At 47.0% G+C, this 20,836-nt stretch overlaps 1 protein-coding gene across 1 annotated transcript in view; it reads left to right on the plus strand.

Moving 5' to 3' along the window:
• LOC140531790 (uncharacterized) overlaps window positions 1-20,836 on the plus strand; it is a 124,779-nt gene that overhangs the window by 77,582 nt on the left and 26,361 nt on the right. Inside the window, exon 7 of the mRNA XM_072650508.1 lies at window positions 5,749-5,842. Within this exon, the coding sequence (XP_072506609.1) occupies window positions 5,749-5,842 (94 nt within the window). The remainder of the gene's footprint in view (window positions 1-5,748; window positions 5,843-20,836) is intronic.

Consider the following 20,836-nt stretch of genomic DNA (forward strand, 5'->3'; position numbering starts at 1 on the left):
TTTACCTTTCTTTTAATTCACAGATTCAGGTTAAGAACACCGGTCCTATAGTGCTGCCTGAGGCTCAGCGAGTAGGTGGTTTATCCAGCATCACACAGCCAGGAGTGAGAGTGAGATTTAAATTGAGCTCTTTCTTGCTGCAGCCCAGCCCACTGCCCACTAAGAGTGAACATTTACAGAGCGCTTTGGGGTTGCAAAGAGCTTTACAAATGTTTTCTCATTCTTTCCTCACCACAGCCTTGTAAGGTAGATGGTATTATTATCATCCCTATTTTGCAAATAAAAAAAAAAAATACAGGGACAGACAGTGGTGAAATGACTTGCTCAAGGTCTCAGTTCTAGTAAATGCCTGGAGCAGGATTTGAACTTGGGTATGTCATGCCACCCGGCTGTTCTGTCACCCACTTAGTAAGGTAGAAATCACAATATAGTCTGAAGCCAGTCTTCAGGAAAAGGAGATTTTCTGACCGTTACTCAAAAAAGAAAGAAGGCTCAGTTTCCCTATTGTGTCTTTGCTTTTGGAGACCTTGTCTCTGAATTTAGCTCCCCTGAAGTGACCAATAATTCTCTAGCTGCTAAGGAAAGGGAAGAGCTTTAGAATTCAACTAGCTTCCCCCCCCCCCACCCCCCTAGAAAAAGAATCCAGATTCAATCTACTTCATTGGCTCTGTCTAGTTTTTATATAAAAAGTCATTGCTGGCTCATCCTCCTTTTTTTATGGTGTCAGAAATAAATTTGCTCCGAATTCTTCTCTCCACATCCACCTCCAGCTCCCACAATCCCCCACTCTGTCAGCCCCAACCCTGCTTTCCTCTGGGCTGGTCTTAGGTTGGTGTTGGCTTGAATCCTTCAGGACAGTGACCGACGAACCAGCCTGCAGAGGCTTTGTTCACCAATTGAAGTTTCCCTATTGCTGATGAGCGATCCTGTATGAAACCTTGCTGAGAGGCTAAGCGGAACCCACTTTGACCCAAGTTCTGGTCATTTGGCTCATAGGCTAAATAAGGCCTACAAGAGGCCAGGATGCCCAGGCTGGGGAGCCATCACCTCCACCTGTCTGGTCACTGCTTATTGGGCTTTCTCCAGCATCTCAGAGGAGATGGAGAACCCGGATCATGTGCAGAGGAGGAGTGAAAGGAGTGGGAGGGAGCTGTCAGAATTCGGTTCAGACAGATGGGTGGAAAAAACATGAGCTGAGAGGACAGATTGGAGGGAACGGACGAGCTTAGCAGGGCCCCCAGTGGACGATGGGGAAGAGCTCCGGGACATGGCCTTGGCACCGATAGGACCTTCAGGGCCTTCTGAGGCCAACTCCCTTGTTTTACAGGAGAGGAAACTGAGGCCCAGGGAACTGATGTGACTTGCCCATGGAGGCAGAGAAGGCAGCTTTAAAGTAGTAAACTGGGGGAGATCCTTTAGTTACTTGCTCTTGGGAAAAATGAAAACTGGGCAATGGCAAGAAATGAAGAGGCTTGTATACAGAATTGGGAGGGACTCTCACGGCAGCGAGGTAATGCTGGGCTTGGGGTCAGGAAGACCTAAGTTCCATTCCACCTCAGGCCTATGTGACCCTAGGTAAGAAATTTAACCTCTCTGCCTCAGTTTTCTCAACTGTATAATGGGGATCAAAATAGCACCTTCTATCCCTCCCCACCCCCAGGTAAGAAAACACATGTGAAGCGCATTGATGTTTCTAAAGTGCTTTATCACTGTTGCTGTTATCAACCATTATTATTATCTATTCAGCTTCCTCATTTTACAGATGAGGAAACTGAGGCCCACAGATCTAACAAATACTAAAGTGGCGTAATCTGAGCCTCCAGCAAAAATATACACAGGAATATAATTGACAAGGAGATGGAGGCTGAGGGGGATATGTACGTTGATGTGTGTATAAAGAAGGGGAGCAGGAGAACCTAGCCTGAATCCCAGATCGAGGGAGAGAGAAGGTGAAGGTAGAAAGTCCTTTGTCCTAATAAATCTGCTTTCTCATTCGCCCTCATCTTGCCCCAGTCAAGCCTCCCAGGGGGCAGTTCTGTCCTCTCTTGGTCATAATGCACTTCCTTTTAGCCCTCTTTCTCTAGGGAACAATTTTCAACTTAACAAGACAAACTATAGAACGAATGAGGCCTAATGTGTGTGTCAGGAGGCATTTACTGGCCAGGGATGTGGGATTTTGCAGTCTAGAGAAGAAATGGTTCAGAGGATGAGTTAAATTATGGTCGTTATGGGCAAGTGGAGAGTAATTCTACAGTGGAGAAGAAACGTCACTTCCTCTCAGCCCGGTTTCCTTTGGGTCTTTTATCCATATGAAATCTGAGTTGTAAGAAAAGCTTTCTGGCATTAAAGGTTGTCAAAGACTAGAAGGAATCCACAAAGATGTGTGAGATCTTCCTGGAAGAGCTTGAAAAATAGGGTACCTGTACTTGTCCCCTCCATAATTACAAAGGCTTAGTGCAAAAGGAACTCATCCCCAGTTCATCCATTTCCATGCATGGATCGCTTTCTGCCATGTGAATGGTTGGCCCCAAACTGGTGGAGGGCCAAGGCTGATTTCCTCTATTACCTCCCTGCACGTTTCTTACAGTAACCTAGACAATTAAAGTAGCAGTACAAATGGAATGGACTAAGATCTGTTACCTTTCAAATTCAACAAAATTTTCATTTGGCTCTTACTGTTTACAAAGCACCAGGAAAGATATAAATTCAATTCAACAAAGATTTGTTAAGTACCTGCTATGTTCTGGACACTTATAGTAGAGAGATAAAAAATAAAATGATTCTACAGGGATAAGGGACAACATAACAACAGATAAGAAAACACTAACAAACTCAAATTTGTATGGTAATTTAAGATTTGCAAAGCACCTACATATATCATTTGATCCTCACAACAAGCCAGGGCAGGGTTATTCTCATTTTACTGATGAGAAAACTGCAGCTCAGAGAAGCTATAAAGTGTCTGAGAGAGGATTTGAACTCATGTTTTCCTGATACCAAGTCTAGTATGACATACTATCATTAAATGCAAGTTAATTTTGACTGGAGGGGAGAAGCAGCAAGAAATTCAAAGCTGGAGGAATCAAGAGGCACATCTCGAGCTTTGAAAGGAGCTCCAGGTTCAGAGATGAGGAAGGGGATCATTCCAAGGCAGAGGCAGGGGATGGCATAGGTTTTTTAGGAAAAACAAGTGAACCATTTTGTCCAAAACCAAGAGGCTCTTGCCTGGAAAGATCAGCTGGAACCAGATTGATAGGGACTTTAAATGGCAAACAGAGGAGGTTTTATTTTCATTTGTTTATTATTTTCAATGAGCAGGGGAGTTGTATGGTCTGACCTGTGTTTTAGGGATATCAAGGCACTGGCTTTGCCTTGGAAAGGGGCTGGTGGAGGTGGGGGAAGGGGAAGGGGGATACATACACAAATGCAATCCTTGCACCCTTAGACAAGTCACTACCTCTATTTCTGTTTCCTTACCTTTAAGATGAAGGCATTGGAGTACATTTCTAGAATCTCCCCTGCCTCACCATTCTATGAATCTATGAAAACAATACTACATTTGATTCACTTATATGTCTGTGTCAAGCATTGTGCTTAGCGCTAGGGAGACAAACAAAATGAAATGATCCTGCCTTCAAGCAGCTTACCCACTCCTGGGGACATAAAACATTCACAGAGATAGTTAAAAATATATTGCACAAAGTAATGAAAATAATTTTGAGAGAATAAAATGTATGCACAAAGTAACGCAAAGTAATTCAAAGACAGAGTAAGCTCAGCTAAGGATCATCAGAAAAATCTTGTAAGAAGAAGCACCTGGACAGTGCTTTCAACCCTAGGCTTGGGAGTCTAAGAGGCAAGATGAGAAGAGAACACTACCTACGCAAAAGTTTGGAGGCTGGAAATAGAATTCTGTGTATGGGGAATCAATGATTGGCCAATTTGACTGGAAGAGAAAGGGTATAAAGAGAGAATGATAGCAAATAGGCCTAAATTCCAGGCTAACATGTTGTTTCCCCTCATAGGATGTAAACCTTTTCAGGGCAAAGCCTCTTTCCATTCTCTTTTTGTACACCCAGTACTGGGCAAAGCCATTTGAAAAATCTAGCTGGTCCTATTGGTGGTCCAGCCTCTTGTTTCATTTGAGTGAGAAAATCCCTTTGCTGGTGCCAATCAGCATCTCCACAGAAGATTTTAGTTAGCAGTGACATAGACCACTGGCTGTCATATGTCCATGGTAGCACTTGAACCCAGGGTCCTCCTCTTGATACAAATCAATGACCTTTATCTAGCTCTTTGAGGTTTGCCAAGTGCATTCCCTCCAGCATTTTTGAGCCTGACTTCAAGGCCAGTCCTCCCTCTGGTACTCGGGGTTTCAAGTTCATAAATGAGCCACAGGAATTCAGACAGCAGTGAGCTTACATCCTAACATTCATACTCGGTTCCAAAAGCAGTCCTGTGCATGCCATCTCCCCTTTAAATCAGGAGCTCCTTCAGGGCAGGGCCTGTCTTTGGCTTCTTTTTGTATCCTTGGTGCTTAGCATGTAGTAGGTACTTAACGTTTCTTGACTGATTGATTGATATTACCCACCTAAAAGATAGTGCCCAGAACATTAATTATATAAGAGAATCACAGCTAACCGCACTGCAGTAAACAGACCTCACACTGTTTCTCTAAATTCCATCTAAAAGGGGTTAATGTTGACCCCAACAACTAAAATGTCTCTACGTGTTTACGGTTTCCAAAGGAGTCCGTGTGGTCTTTATATCAACCCTGTGAAGGAGGTAATTCCAGGTAGTATCATCCCCATTTTATAGATGTACATAGTAAGGCTGAGTCAAGTCAGCCAAAAGTTATTAAGCACTCACTGTGTACCAGGCACTTTGCTTAGTCCCTGCCCTCAGAGCTTGTATTCTAAGAGGGGAAACTCCACATAAGTGGAAGCACAGGACAACAGAGGGCCAGAAGTGAGATTCAAAATGAGATCCTTCAGAGTCATATGCCCATCACACTACCCACTGCACCCCACTGCCTCTCGAAAATAGCGTATCGCCAAGCCCCAGAAGATGGTGAGGGTGTCTCCACACGTGTCTTTTAAGTGGAGCAGTTGGCGGTCCTCCACTTCAGCAGCTTGTGGGACCAGGAAACGGCACATCATCTCGAAAACTACGGGCACCCAGAGGGATTGTTGATGCCAAAAAAAATGTGCCCACAAATAGATTGTCCTGAGAGCCCACATTAAAGCACCTAGAGAAAACCGAGACCCTGCCAATTGCCCAGGGTCGCAGAGACCAGCCCCACCATCCCCACCATCCGCTGCCTTTCCTCCAGCAGTGCAGCATCATGAAAAGGGCCTCTCTCGTGGAGGGCAGGATCATCGATGAGGAAGGATGTTTCTGCTTAACTGATTTCCTTGTTGCAAGGAAAGCACATCTCCTGTGGAGAGGAAAATGCCGTATTGGGTCATGATTATGGGGTTAAAAACAAACAAAAAAGTCAGCAAAACTTTTTTTAAGCATTGTGGCGTGGTAGAGTGGGCACCAACCCAGAAAGCCGAGTTCAAGTCCATCTCGACCTTTCATGACTTTGGGAGAATCAAGGAAATTCTTCCAGTCTCAATTTCTTCACCTCCTTGCCTCCCTCACAAGGCTGTTCATGAAAGCAAAGAAAAGCAGTTTGTATTTTTTTTAAGTGCTTTACAAGGGTAACGCCTTTTTATTTCTTTCTGTTTTTTTAACCAAATTCAGGTTGTGAAACGCAGAGCCCGGTACCTGGGCTACACAGGGGATGTTCCACACAGACCTCCGAAGCCCACCGAAGCAGCCAACAGAGGCAGCAGTGGTGAGCATGATTCCCTCTCGCTCCTGGCACCGAGATCTTTTTCTTGGAGAGTCTCTGTGGACTTTGGCAAATGTTTTTGGCCACCTTCCAGTAGATTGGGTTTATACCAGTCCAAATGAATTGGGCATTTAATCAGTCACCCAGGGAACATGCTGCTCTGGGCTCTCTGGTGACTTCTTTATAATTAATTTTTAGCATTTGTTTTCAGTATAAAATGTGTGCCTTTATCCTCGCTGAAATAAAAACAGAGGCTGCACATTAGAAAGTCCTGGCACTATATAGAACCCACCATTTTTTTTATTCCCATCCAACTATTAACTGCTATTAAGTGAGACAGAGTACAGATAATCAGTTCCCCCCGGCTCACTCCCCGCCTTGCTGGCATGTAGAATCTCCCCTCAGCTTTGATTGCCTTTGGTAGCCAGGATGTTTTCTGTCATCGTTACTGTTCCTCAGATGTGACGTTGTCGTGGGTGTGAACACACCTCCCCTTCCCCAGAGCAGCCCTGCTGGCCGGGTGCCCCATTCTTCAGGAAGTTGGTTTTGTTGTTAAAAGACCGAGGTTCTTGTACCCTTGTTGAACCAGGGTCTCCAACTTTAAATAGAAGGTGCTAGAAGTTGTTGTGGGGTCATTTGGTCTTGGCATTGGTCCAGGCAGTTCAGAGACCCTCTTTCGGTCTGTCTAGGACTAGGTGCTGGTCTGTGTGTGGCAGGCTCTATACAAGGCACTGCAGATTTAACAAGAAGCTTCTGTTGGACTAAGCAGGGCATTTCCCCCTAGCACCGAGGTCCGCTGGGAAGTGCCATTTGTAGACTGATTAAAAGAGTGGTTCATAAAGGACTGGGTTGATCTTTTTAAATTTTGTTTAGAAGTCATTCCCTTTTTACACCCACCAAATACCCTAATTTTTTCGCTGTTGAACAAAGGCCCCAATGAGTTATAGTCTGTAAGATGTCCTGCAAACTTTTAGGTCTTATAGAGAGTAGGTTATTGTTCCAGTTATCCTGGATTCCAGGTTAGCTAAGGTAGATTGACCTTGTTAGGCTCTACCTCATCAAAACATGAAGAAAAATTCCAGGCTGCCCTTGACTGGCCCCTTTAGAAACCTGATCTCTCACCTTGTTTGTAAAGAGAAGGAGCCAGACTTCCTCAGGCTGCCCCGTCCTGTGGCTCCCTCCTACAGCTTCCTTAAGTGCCCCCCCTTCTTGTGGCCTCCTCCTGTGACTCCCTTGGTTGGTCTTCCCCCTCCCCAGGCCAAGAGCATGCTGGGGCTCAGACAGGCAGTCATCTCCTGGTATCAGGAGTCAGCCTGGGCCATGAGATGCCCTTCTCACCACTGAATAGATCATTGACTACAAGTTGGCTTCTTTCAGTTGTATTTCACCTTGGCCTTTTCTACAAAACAGCACTAGACATTGGGGTGAGGGTGGCCATGGTGAAGGTGAAGGAGCATTCCTAACCCACTAGTGAGAGGCACTGGGACTCTCATAAAGAGGGAGTCAGCATGTTGTGGTAGGCCCAGGGGTCAGGAAGACCTGGGTTGAAGTCCCAGTGACAGGGACGCTTGTGACACACACACTGGCTGTTTTTCTTGGGCAAATTACTTAGCTTCAGCATCCGAGGCACTCCAGCGAAGACTCTCCATCTTTCTCAGTACTCCCCCAGATGGGTCTGATGGTCACTCCCCTGCTCAAGAAGCTTCTGTGGCTCCCAGGAAATCTGTGATTTCATTGATGGAGAGAATGTAGATACAGAAACTCCCTCTAGAGGGAGGCAAGTCTGCCTTCTCTTGTTCTTGGGGTGCTCAAAGGTTAAGTGACAGGACCCAGCTCCACTGACTTGGGGCTTCCAGCCTTGGGGCTTCCAGGATAAAATGCAGTCTTCAGCCTGGCATTTAAAACTCTTCCCAGTCTGGCTCCAGCCTCTCTTTCCCGGCTGCTTAGACTTCCCTCCCCCTCACCTGTTCCATGCTGCAGTCAGACTGACCCTGTCATGACTGCCAGGACACCGCCCTCCGTGGGCACCTCCTCACCAGCCCCCTCACAGGCTCAGCTTAGAGTGTTTCTCCTAATTTCCTATGCCCTCAGTTCAGGTGCTAGCTGGAGAGCTGACAGGCCCCATCCTAAGCCAACCCCATTATTTTAGAGAGAACATAACTGAGCCACAGAGAGGTGATTGTGACTTATCCAAGGTCACAAAGTTAGAAAGAGTCAGGGCTTGGATCCAAATCCAAACCCTTTAGCCTTTCCTTTGGGTCAGACTCCTGAATCTCCCCCCATGGCACCATCCACAGGCTGCTGGACCTGGAGTTGGTCAAATCTGAGTTCAGAATCATTGATCTTTTCTCAGGCTCGGTTTCTTCACCTGTAAAACAAGGAGGGGGAGGGACCCTGGCTCCTCGGGCTGTTGTAAGGATCCAGTGAGATAATGTATGAGAAGTATTGAGCAAACCTTACGGAGCTGCCACATAATTGTTTACCTCTCTCCTTCCCATCTCCCCCACACCCCCCGCCCCGCCACAATAGGAACCAGGTAGAGATGATATTTTAATAACAATAACTAATGGTGATCATTTGACTCATACAGTATTATTAGTTCTGGATAGATCTTGTATGCACATCGTGGCCACGTCTCCCCCAGTAGAGCTGCCCTTCCTTGAGGGCAGGGCCCGTTGGTCTGGATCTGAGGTGCTTAGCAACGTGTCTGGCATATATTCTCCTCATCATTGTTTATTGAATTGAATAAGTTACAAAGTTGTTGATCTTCATGGAGGGAAGGAGTTTCCACACAGGGGTTGTTGAGGGCCAAACAAAGTAACAGTAATCCTTGGCATTTATTAAGTGGCATTTTATGCAAAGGGACACACCCACACAGAGGAAGGACACACCCACACAGAGGAAGGTACCGCTTTGCAGTATTAATCCCACTTTGCAGATGAGGAGACACGGAGACTCAGTGTCAGAGGCAGGACGCAGTGACTTGTTCAGGACTTCCCTTCCCTCCAGTGCTGCCCTTGGAGTCAGTGAGGTTCCATCACAGCTTTGGGAGCCGTGTCCCCCAGTGGTTTCTCCCCTCACCACCCCGCACAGGAGCCTGGCTCTCTCCTTTTTGTTGGAATCCAGTATATGCTTATCTGTTAGGCTGTAAGCTCCTCTGGGGCAGGGACTTTTGCTTTTCACCATCTCCCCAGCACTTACCACAATACCTGGCACATGGGAGGCAGTTAATAGATACTTATTGGCTATGTATTGTATCCCTCTAGTACAACGTCACCTCCTTGGGAAAAAGAACTCTGTGTCCCCTGGACCTAGCCCAATGTCTGGCACAAGGCTGGTGCCTCATAAATGCTTCTTGGGTTGGGTTGGGTGAGATTGAATGAGAGGTGCTGCTGTTTGCTTCCTGGCCTGGGCCACCTTTCTCCATCAACCCTCAGAAATCCCCGAGGCTCCTTTAGTCCAATTCAGTTCAGTAAATATTTATTAAATGCCTCTTGTATGTACCAGATGTTTGAGATGCAGGAGGCAAAACAAAAAACAAACCAAAAAGCCCGTCTACCTGGAGCTTACAGTGGATGGGAGAGAATGCTGTGTGCCCCAGGATTTGCAAAATATGTGCAAGTGCTGGGGGAGGGGAGGCAGGAAAAGCCTCTTGTGAGAAGTGATAATTGAACTGAGCTTTGGAGGGAGCTGGGGATGCTCAGAGACAGGTGGGAGGAAGAGGAATGAGGACAGTCACTGTCCAGTCCAAGACCCAGAAGACAGAGGTTTTATGGAGCCGAGAGTTAGTTGAGAGGGAGGATGCCCCCTTGGACCAGGGTGGTGGATGACTTCTCCCCTCATTAGTTCTACCTCACAGGTATCACAGGATATGCCTGGGGCCCCTGTGGTTCAGAAAGGGAAAGGAGAAGGGCGGGGTCAGACCATGGGTCTTCACCACACCCTCCTCCCTGTGCTGAGGTGGCCCTTGAGGAGGAGAGGGTAGAGGAGGCTTCCCATAGGACAGGCTCCAAGTGAACCAGAAGGCTGGACAGCCCCGTCCATGGACAGCAGCAGATTATAGGATGTGCCCTACAGGAGCTGGCTAGAGGAGAGGTCTTGGTCAGGGGCACACTGTTCATCTGTTTACTGTAAAGTCCTCCCAACTTAACTTGGTGAAATCGCAGGGTAGGGGCTTTTGGGGGGGGGGGCACCTTCCCAAGGACTGGAGGTAGACGACTCCAAGGTGCCTGAGGACCCCATCAGGTGGAGGAGGGCCTCCCTGATCATCCCTCCCTCCCCCAGCTTTCCTGAGCTAATAAGGAGAACCTGGGAAAACCCAAGTGTTTCTGCTGTGAGCTGGGCTTCTGACTGGATTTCCGTCAGCAGCTCCACAGTCCACTTCGGACCCAGAGCCGAGGATCCGCTGCTGATCCCAGGTCAGAGAGCGAGGTTGCTCACACAACAGTTTGTCCTCCCCCTCCCCCCACCCTATGGTTGTTCTCCTGCAAACACTCCATATCACGGCGTTTCTCCCACAAGCTGTTCATCAAGGATGCACATTTTTAGAGAAAAGCTGTTTGCTAGAAGCTCATCAAAGGTTATTTTTCATTAGCACTGCAAAGGTTGAACATACAGCTCTCAGAAGTGCAAAATCCCCCCTCCCAGCCTTGATCACCACGTGGGTTTTGCTCACTTTCCTGCCTCCCCACACAAAGACTTTGCAGATCCCCGGAGCCCTCCCTCCCCTCCCCAGCAGCAGCGGCTGCTGCTGCAAGCCCCCAGCACAATGGCTCACTGGCTGCATCCTTCGCCTGGAAGGACTGTCTTAGACTGTCTCCACCTGCTCTGATTTCCAGCTACATTCACTTACAGGCTTAATCATATTTCATGGGGCAAAATAACTGGAGTTTCCTGGCAGCATTTGCCAGGCCTGATGGGCAAATTGGTGAAAGGCTCCTCTGCCTGCGTCCGATGCCTCTTTTATCTGCCTCCCCACTGGGCGGTGCCGAAGCAGAACCAGAATCAGAATCGGCTCTGTGGTTATTGTAATGAAGGACTAGGAGGAGGAAAAAGAAGTAGTTGCTGGTATTTATATATAGCATCTAATGCTTATAAATTACTTTGCAAATCTTATCTAACCCTTATAACAACCCTCTTAGGTAGGGGGTTTTATTATCCCCCATTTTACAGATGGGGAGACTGAGGCTAAGGGGATAAGTGACTTTTCCAGGGTCTCACAGCTAATAAGTGTCTGCAGCCAGGTTTCAGTTCAGATCCTCCTGACAAACCCAATCATCTCAGCACCTCATGTGTCTGCTTAGACACCTTTCTTAGCACAAAGTGGTAGTGAGGCTCAAGTGAGACAAGGTATGTAAATGGAAGTGCTACAGAGATGAGAGAGAGGTAGTGTGAGATAGCCAGGGAGATCTGAGTTTAGTTCAGGAAGACTTGGATGCAGATCCTGCTCTGAATCTACTGGCTGTGTGACTCTGGGCAAGTCACTGAGCCTCTCTGAACCTTGGTTTTTTATCTTTTAATTAGATGAACCAGATGGCCTCCAAAGAGAAATGCTTTACCTTTCAGTTGCTGTTCAGTCATTTCAGTCATGCCTAACTCTTCATGACCCCATTTAGGGTGTTCTTGGCAAAGATACTGGAGTGGTTGGCCATTTCTTTCTCCAGCTCATTTTTACAAAGGAGGAAATAGGCAAATGGGGTAAGGTGACTTGCGGAGGGTCACCCAAATAATAAGTGTCTGAGGTCAGCTTTGAACTAGGGTCTTCCTGACTCCCGGCCAGGAGCTCTATCCACAGCACCACCTAGCTGCCCCTAAGCATTTTTAAGTACCTACAACTTGCAAGATACTTCAGATAAGATGATAAAAGACTGAGGTATAGTTAGAGGCAAGGTGACAGTCTGGATCAGTGGAGAACAGTTTCCATACCAAGAGTTTCCTATATCTATACCAGTGGAAACACAGGGAGGGAGGGAGAGAGGGAGGAAGGGAGGAAGGGAGGAAGGAAGGAAGGAAGGAAGGAAGGAAGGAAGGAAGGAAGGAAGGAAGGAAGGAAGGAAGGAAGGAAGGAAGGAAGGAAGGAAGGAAGGAAGAGGGAGGGAGAGAAAGATAAGCAGGTGACCACATTGGGTCTCACTTTTGCAGGACTCTGTACCAGTTCCTTTTTCTGTAGCCTTTCTTAAAAGGCTTCCCCCTTTTGCCACCTTCTAATGCTCTGTTGCCCTCCCCTGTCCCCAGGAGGATGCCCACAGACCCAGGCTCAGTATCCTCTGATGCCTTAAGATCCTTGGAGAAGGAGCCCCTGCAGCTGTACAGAAATGCACCAAAATTTGATTCATCCCTGAACACAATGTGCTCCATGTTGTACATGTTGGGATCCGACCCTCCTTGTCGCTTCCTTAATTTCTTGAAAGCCTGTCCTGAAGCTCCTCTATCATCCTACAGGAAAGAGACACCCCCATCCCTCCTCCGGGTTTGTCCTCCAGCCTGCTTTAGTGTGCTAAGTCCTGGGCAGAGAGGTCATCCTCTCCTTGATAGGAACCACCCCAGATCAGGCGTAAGGATCGACTAACCAGAGACAGGAAAGGGTTGTTAAAATTCCAAGCCAGCCTCATGCATCTGGGTCACCAGACAGGCCAGCTTCACAAAATAAACTGAATGTTTCGAGAGCAAGGAGGAGAGGGAGACAAGGGGAAGAGCCAAGAGCAGGGGGGTGGAAGGGTTTGGTCAGGCCATTTCTCTGACTGCCCATCAGAGACAGGCTGATGTATGCCCTGGAGGAAATTCGGATATGTGTACAAACACATACACACACACACACTATATCCCTTGTTGCTGTTTTGTGTAGGAATTTGATATAGATTAGGCAACCTCCTAATCAGTGCGCTTATTTATTTTTTTTTAGTTAATTTCCAGAAATGAGAAGATATCACCGAATCAGGGTGGAGGGATTCTCACCTGTCTCTGTCTATTCAGTATTGACGCCTACCAGATTTAATCTTTGGTCCAAGGCAGGAGGGGTCCTTGGGTGTGCCCTTTAGACTGAGTCTAAATTTTACAGAGCAAATCCTTTTAAAGTGATTTGTGAGGTTTGGATTCAGTCCAAGGGCTGCATTTGAGGACCCAGAGGGCCACATGTGGCCTCGAGGCTGTAGATTCCCCACCACTGGTCTAGGGGAAATCTCTCTGAGTATGAGTTTCTCTTCCTTTTTTAATTCAATTTCAGTGGTTATGCAATCACTGTATGCAAAGCAATGTGCTGGGGGAAGGCGGGGGGCATGCGTATAAGATGCAGTCCGTAACTTCTTGGAACCTTGCAGTTGAATATGGAGAATAACGTAGAAACTCAGCTACCATAATATAATGCATGTACACCCAACTCAAATGGTCACTGATCTCAGGATCAAAGATCTGTAGCTGGAAGGGAACTTTTGGGGGTCCTTTTCCAACCACAAGTGGTATCTTGACCATTATAGATGTAGAGCTGAGAACGAGTTTAAAGGTCATCTCACCCTAATTTTGTAGATGAGGAGATGGAGACTGTAAGGAGTTGATGAGTTGTCCAGGGTCACACAGTGGTAGTTGTCGAAACCAGGATGTGAGCCCAGGTCCAGGATTCTTTCCACTGTTCCATTTCCTGCCATAATCGATTTAAAAAAAAAAAAAAGATGAATGTCGTGTTTTGTTAAGGAAGGAATATGACAATCCTCAAGTATTGACATTAGCCTCTTTGCTAAGCCTACTTTTTCCCTTCACCCTGTCCCCTGTCCGAAGTCACATGAAACGTTCCCTTTTCTCACCTTGTCTCCTAATACCATCCCACCTCTTCATGACAATGTCCATGAGCTCTTACTCATTCCAGCCGTGATGAAGAAGGAGCTGGTGCATACAGTCCAAACAGATTATCATTCATCCACCCCCTCCAGAGCCCAGGTGTTCTGGGAATAAGAAAGGGAATCTGAGCAACTCTGCTACTCAAGCCAACAGTCATTTAATAATCCCAGGGCAAAAGAGTCCTCTTCTTCTCAATGTCCCTGCTGTGACTGCTGTCTCCAAAGACTTATTGTTCTGTGTAGGGCTATAGCTATTAAATGTAAACCCTCAATATGTATTTATTCAACTGAGTATTTTGTTGAATGATACATGTGGGAGGCAGTGTGGGGATCTCATGAAGACCTGGATTTAACTCTGGCTGTAGATTTAGGTCCTCGATGTATTCATGGGTCTGCATGTGTGAGGTTGGAGTATCCACCCGCCTGGTCCCTGGTAGAGATTTCAGCTTTGAGAGATGTTTGCTAGTCGTTGCCTTATGACACAGGAACAGGTCAGATCACTCTCCTTGCTCAGAGGAGGGAGGTGAAAGTGGCCCCATGAAATACCCAGTCCACCTTTCTGTTGGTGGTGGTTCTTACTGGCCTCATCTTGGGTTTTGGTGGGGAGTGCCTAGAGAGGAGGGATATGAGAACATTTGCCCATCTGTGTGTTTTTCTCACTCCTTAGGGCAGGATATGTACACCTCGGCACCGGACTTTGAGTACCTTGGATGTTAGGTTTAGAGATGGAAGGAGGGACCTCAGGGCTGCCCTAATCGCCAGCCTCTTCCCTGGACTGATGAGGAAATGGAAGGACCAAAGAATTGTCAGTTACCCCTTGTCTGCATCTCTTGGTAGCCACTCCCCTGTGAGTGGCCCTGCTGCTTTGGGGATGGGGGTGGTGATGAGCTAGGGAGGAAGGGCCCCATCGGGATCTGAGCGACTCCATTTTGTAACCAAAAGGGTGTTTCTTCAGGCAGTGCACAAGCGTCCAAGTCTCCCAGCGGCTGCTCAGTGGAGAGATTTCAGTTGGATCAATGAGAAGCAATTCTCTTCCTTCCATCAGATATCGAATCGGTGCAGGGACTGACATGATCAATGACTTTCTTATCTGCACAGGATCAACTCTCTGCAGAAGGATATGAAGAATGTTTGTTTAAAAAAAACCAGATCCTCCCCCCCCCCCATTTCTTATTCTATCATATTATCAGTGAAACAGCAGTGATTAATTCTCTGTCCACTGCATCTTCCACCATTAGGAGGAAAGAGAAGGGGGAAAGGAGAAGGGGGGACAAAATGGAAACAGGTAATGGTTTTTCTGGGTTCCTGCAGGAATCGTCTGAGCCAATCCCATCTGTGTGACAGGTCGACCTCACCCGTCAAGATGGAGGATGGAGCAGCGACAGCTGGAAGCTGGTGAAGTTCAGACAATATCCATCGCTGCCTAGCTCAATCAGATGTAGTCTACTTAACTCCCAGGCTTTGTCAGCATTTTTAATGATGCGCTGTTTGATGTACAAGGAGAGAGTGATCCGAATCCTATTCCAAACATATTAAAAATGGAGGGGGAGGGGATGAATGCGTGTGCCGAGGAGCCACCACTGCTTACAAAACCTTGTCAAGGATTCACACTTAGAACAGCTCTGTACCCCAGCCTTGGGCCCACACCAGGGGCTTGATAAACAAACGTGGGTGGAAAGCAGCTCCTTCGGTCTCACCTCCATTCAGAAAATCCTCTGCTGTGACATCAGACGTGTCCTTACCATTATCCCGGTGAAGAACATGATTCCCTAGACTAGGGGCCTTCACCTTTTGTGTGTCCTGGATCCATCGGCCAGCCCATCTGGTGAAGCTCCAAAGAATGTTTTTATATGAACGTGATAAAATAGATAGGAGTACAAAGGAATACAATATGGCCGCTAGGTGGCGCCATAGTGCACAGAGCACAAGCTGGAGTCAGGGAGACTCATCTCCATGAGTTCAAATGTGGCTTCAGACACTTTTTAGCTGTGTAACCCTGAGCGAGTCACTGTACCCTGTTTGCCTCAGTTTCCTCATCTGTAAAATGAGCTGGAGAAGGAATAGCAAACCATTCCTGTATCTTCACCAAGAAAACTCCAAATGGGATCATGAAGAGTCAGGCTCGGTTATAAATGATAACAAAGGAAATCAATCATGTGGAAAGAGTTACCCCCCAAAATTTTAAGTTCATAGACCCTATGTTAACAGCCCTTGACCTAGAGAATTCATCTAGTGTGACAGGCAGCATCCAGACAAAGTAGAGGATCCAGCAGTTATCTGGTCAGTTTGGAAAGTCAAGTCAGCAAGTATTTATTAAGTACCTACTAAGTGCTAGACTGGACCAAAAAAAAATTGTGTTTTTTTAAAAAATTTATTGACACATTTCTGACTGAATCATGGAATATAAGAATCAAAAGTGTGGGTCACTCACGGGAACATGGAGAGGCACGTGTGTGGCCAAAAGTGGTCTGGGAAGGAAACTGGCTGGCAGTGCCTGAGATGGGAGTTCCAGAAGAGCCTCATTGAAATCTGCCTCTGAACCAGCAGGGCAGTGTTTTCTCCATACCACTTTATCATTTGCAATATGGTTACTGTCTCGTCAACAGGGAGTCGCACATAAAGGGATCATCAGGCATGCCCCCAGACAAGGATATGGGTCAGTCATGTGGTAAAAGCCTGGAATATGCCTTACTCCCCTCAAAATATTCCTTGATCCAGGGACGATGGCCATCCTCCATGCCTAGGTGCTTACTCTCCTCATCTCTGCCTCCTGGCTTCCCAGCTTCCAACAAGTCCCAGCTAAGACCCTGCCTTCTACAGGGCACCTTTCCCCAACCCCTCTTAATACAAAAGTCTTTCTTCGGTTGATTATTTACGGTTTCTGATTATAGTTTGCATGTAGTTGTTGGGTGCTGTGTCTCATTAGAATGTGAACTCCTTGAGATCGGGGACTGTCTTTTGCCTTTTTTTGTATCCCTAGCTTAGCATATAGTGCACTATATAGTGCATGTACCTGGCACATATTAGGGACTTAATTAGTGCCCAGTGACTGACTGGAATCACAAACAGCTCCAGGAGGTCCCTTGTGGAGGTTTATGGAAAGATATGGGTGAAGATGGAACAGGATGAAAAGGCAGGCGTAGTTGGTGTCTTTGATGGAAGACACCAACATTGGCTGTAGTGAAGCATGTACTGGTAAGGTCCCAGAACTGTTGGAATATTGAAGATGATCATCCATGGAGTAACCACCTCAGGTGGATCAAAGCAGGTGCTCCATGTGAGGCACTGGGTCATAGAGATGCCTCCCCTTTGCTTTCTTTCCATCTGGCCTAAGACATCATTCCAGAGCCTCAGCACATTATATTGGACTTATCACTGAAAACTGAACAGCCACACTCCACTAATGAACCAGTCATTCCTAAGCAGAGGGGAGAATGTGGGGGGATGGTGGATTTTTAAGTCTGAGTTCCACTTAACCAGAGGTCCTTAATTTTTTTGTCTCATACCCCTCTGGCCATCTGGTGAAACCTACGTGAGCCCCTTTTTGGAATAAGGTTTTTAAATACACAAAAATAAAATGTATAGGATTATCCTCCATAAATAACTGTTAAATTGAAATACAATTATTGAAATATGTCTTGAAATTCACATACCTCAGTTAAAACCTTTTGCGCTCAGCTAACTTTTGAGGCCAGAGAGTTTGGGAGAAGGACTATCAGAGATTCAGAGATGCAAGGACCTAATCTCATCTAATCTTACCCTCTTGTTTTACAAATGAAGAAACTGAGGCCTAGTCTAAAATTCAAAACCAGGCCAGTGTTTATTTATTCTATTAGCTTAATAAGGGGAAGCCTCCAACTCCAGGTTAGAGATGCAGGCTCTCGGGCAGTCAGCAATGTTCTGTCCCTAAGGACACAGCCCTGCCAACTCTACATATATTGTCCAGTGGCTCAGCACAACCAGTAATAGATTGAAGACACTTCATTCCAAAAAGAGCTGGATCAAAGAAGCCATTTCCAGCTGGATGAATGGAGTGCAAGACTGACAATCCCAAGGGCATGCTTTTGTGACTTTGTCATTGTGCCCTTTGATCTGATCTGAGGTACCTGCCCCAGGGCTGTCCAGAGCTGTACCACATGCTCAGGAGGCCGGGCTTTCTTTGATATATGTCCCAGGAGCCATTGTCTGTGTACAAAAAGGATGGGTCTTGAACTGTCCCGTGCTGCTGGGCCCTAGACAGAGGGCAGGGAGAGCAAAGGCAAATCAGGACATCTGGCTGCCTTTTTGTGCAATTAGTACCTAAGGGAAGGAGTCCTTCCTCCTCCCCCACCCACACCCCAATACCTGTCCTGCCCATAGTGCCCCCCATCTTCACATCACACCTGAAAATCCTTGCTTTTCACTGGGCAACATACACCCAGGGATTTTAGCTGCTGCATACTAATAAATAACCAAGCGTGAGTTGCGGGGAAGCAGTAAGTGGTATGTGGAAGAGTTCCTTCCTTTCCCTGTCAGAGTCACCTGTAAGACTGCCAGTCATCTGTGAATGCTCATGGATGGTCACTCTGCCTTTCCTAGGTATCTGCCATCCTTCAGTCTGGTCAGAGCCAATGTGGCATTCCAGGAATTCATTCCAATTGTTGTAATGTTGGCATTCTCATTCTCTTTGTCTCCCTGTCTCTGTCTCTCTCTGTCTCTCTCTGCCTCTGTCTCTCTCTCTCTGTCTGTCTCTGTCTCTCTGTCTCTCTGTCTCTATCTCTGTCTCTCTATCTCTGTGTCTCTCTCTCTCTCTCTCTCTCTCTCTCTCTCTCTCTCTCTCTCTCTCTCTCTCTCTCTCTCCATCTTTACTTCTCTCCCTTTCTCTCTCAAAATCCCAAAATATATCTTAGGTGTAATTGGCATTTCTAAAACCCATTTAGACAAGCAAAGGGCTTCTTCGGTGTTATTTCTTTGGATTTTTCATAAACAACCCCATGAGGTAGGTGCTAGAGGTAATAGTGTCCTACTTGACAAATGAGAAAAGTCTGAGGCAGGTAGAGGTCGGGTATGTGCCTAAGATCACACAGCTAGCCAATGTCCGAAGCAGAATTTGAACCTACTCCTTTCTGACTCCAAACTCATTGCTTTTTTTCCAGCTGTGGAAAAATCCCCAAATCGCATCAACAGATATCTGTTGTAAACCTAGAAATAATCACTTGGGGTTGGACTAGCCCCTCTCTGAGGCCCCTTCTACCCCTCTGATCCCAAGAAGAATGAAGATCAGGGAAGAGCCTCTGGACTTGATGGTTGCAGGACCTAGTTTCAGTATGAGATTTTAGGAGAGGTGAGACCTGTGTGTGCATGTAGGCAGGAGGGAAGATGAAAGTGGATCATTGGGGTAGCTGTATCCCAGAGGATAGTGCAATAATAACGGATCCCATTTTCAGAGCCCTCAAAATAGACAAACAGCCCTCTGAGGAGGTGGGTTGTGTGTCTTCTCAGTTCCTAGTTTGCAGATGAGAAAACTGAGGCTCAGTGGAGGGAGGTTGTGGAATCTTGGGATCCCAGGGGCCATTTGGTGAAGTGCTTAAGGTTAGAGGGGCTGAGATTAACACAAGCTCTAAGGACTCCTCACTCCATTTATCTTTCCTCCACACCAGCCTTCCTCCCAGGTGGAGGGTTAGTCTTGGAAAGGAGCAGAGACCCCGCTCCACCCCAAGGCATCATGGTACAATGGTCAGAGACGCTGATGAACTTGGAGTCCCAAGACCTAGATTTAAAGTCTAACTTTGCTGCTTCCTACCTTTGTGATCATGTCACTTAATCTCTATGGGCCTCAGTTTCCCCATGTATAAAGTGAAAGCATTAGAGGCGGTCTCTGAAATCTCTTCCAGATTTACTGTCCTTTGCAGCTGGGTGGCCCTAGAATCCAGATGACCAGAGCTCAGAATCCAGGCTCAGACCTTTACTCTGTGACTCTGGACGAGTTACTTAACCTCTGCCTCCCTCAGCTCCTCAGATGCACAGTGGGGCTAAGTGTAGTGTTTGCCTGTCAGAATTGTAAGGCTCCAAAGAGATAATGCTGGTTAAAGCCCTTAGCACAATGCCTAGAACAGAGTAGTAAACACTTAATAAGTGTTTCTTCCCTTTCCTTCTGCAATCCTTTGAACCTTGGACAGCACTGGATTATGTGGATTGTTGGATTACGATGATACTGGCTCTAGAAATCTGATCCTGGGACCAAGCCATAGTTGTCTTTGACCAGCCTGCCATTCCCCTCTTTTTTTCCTTCTCCTCCCCCCCACCCCGCCCCACCAGCTCCATGACCAGTACAAGGGCTCAAACAAACATTGACTTTCACAGCCCTCCACCCTACTGGTGTATTTGGCTTCTGTGGCAGGTGAGGAGGGAGCTATTTCCCAGGGTTGAGGCTGATAGAACACTTCTAGATCCCCAAAATTCTGGACCTCTCTCCACTTTTTCTTTTTTCCCCAAAGCCTGACCTAAATCATGCCGTAGGATAATTGGCAGGACATGGGGGGGGGGGGGTGAGGGTGCCTCCCATCTGTGGAGTTCTGCTAATCTCCCGCTCAGTGGGTGCTCCAGGAGGCCATGCAGAGGGATGAAGAGATGAGAGACAGCCACGAAGACAGAGGAATGTTCATGCTGAAATGCCGCCACATGGAGCCCCCAGCCTTTTTACTGGGGCTTTGATTTAAGGATGTCTCCCAATCTTTACTCTCTGCCTCTGCCAGCACAATACAGTGAAACAGTCTGGGGGCACATGCCAGGAGAGACACCTTTTAAAAAGCAAGCTTTCTAATTTAATTCTTTCATTTTGTGTGTAGGGGTTTTGGTCCTCTCCACCCACCACCACCCCACCATTCTATTTCCATGTCTGGTCTCTTAATTGCCACTGATAAAAGCTGAAATCTGGCAAGCCTGCTCGAGACCCTTAGTGAAGGAGGCCGAGTGTGTCCTCAGAGGACCAGGCGGAGAGCAGCGTGGGTCAGGGCAGTGGAGGGGTCGCCACTTCCTTGGTGGCGGCGTTCACAGGTGCCAGAGCCGGCCTGGAAAAGCCTCCCAGCCCACACATTCCAACGACGAAGCAGCATGGGGGATTGTTAGAAAAGCCACACTCTTGAACTAATAATGCTCAGGACCAGGGGGGCAAATTTTCTCCATATGC

Source organism: Notamacropus eugenii, chromosome 3 (assembly GCF_028372415.1).
Source record: "Notamacropus eugenii isolate mMacEug1 chromosome 3, mMacEug1.pri_v2, whole genome shotgun sequence".
In the NCBI taxonomy this organism is placed as follows: Eukaryota; Metazoa; Chordata; class Mammalia; order Diprotodontia; family Macropodidae; genus Notamacropus; species Notamacropus eugenii.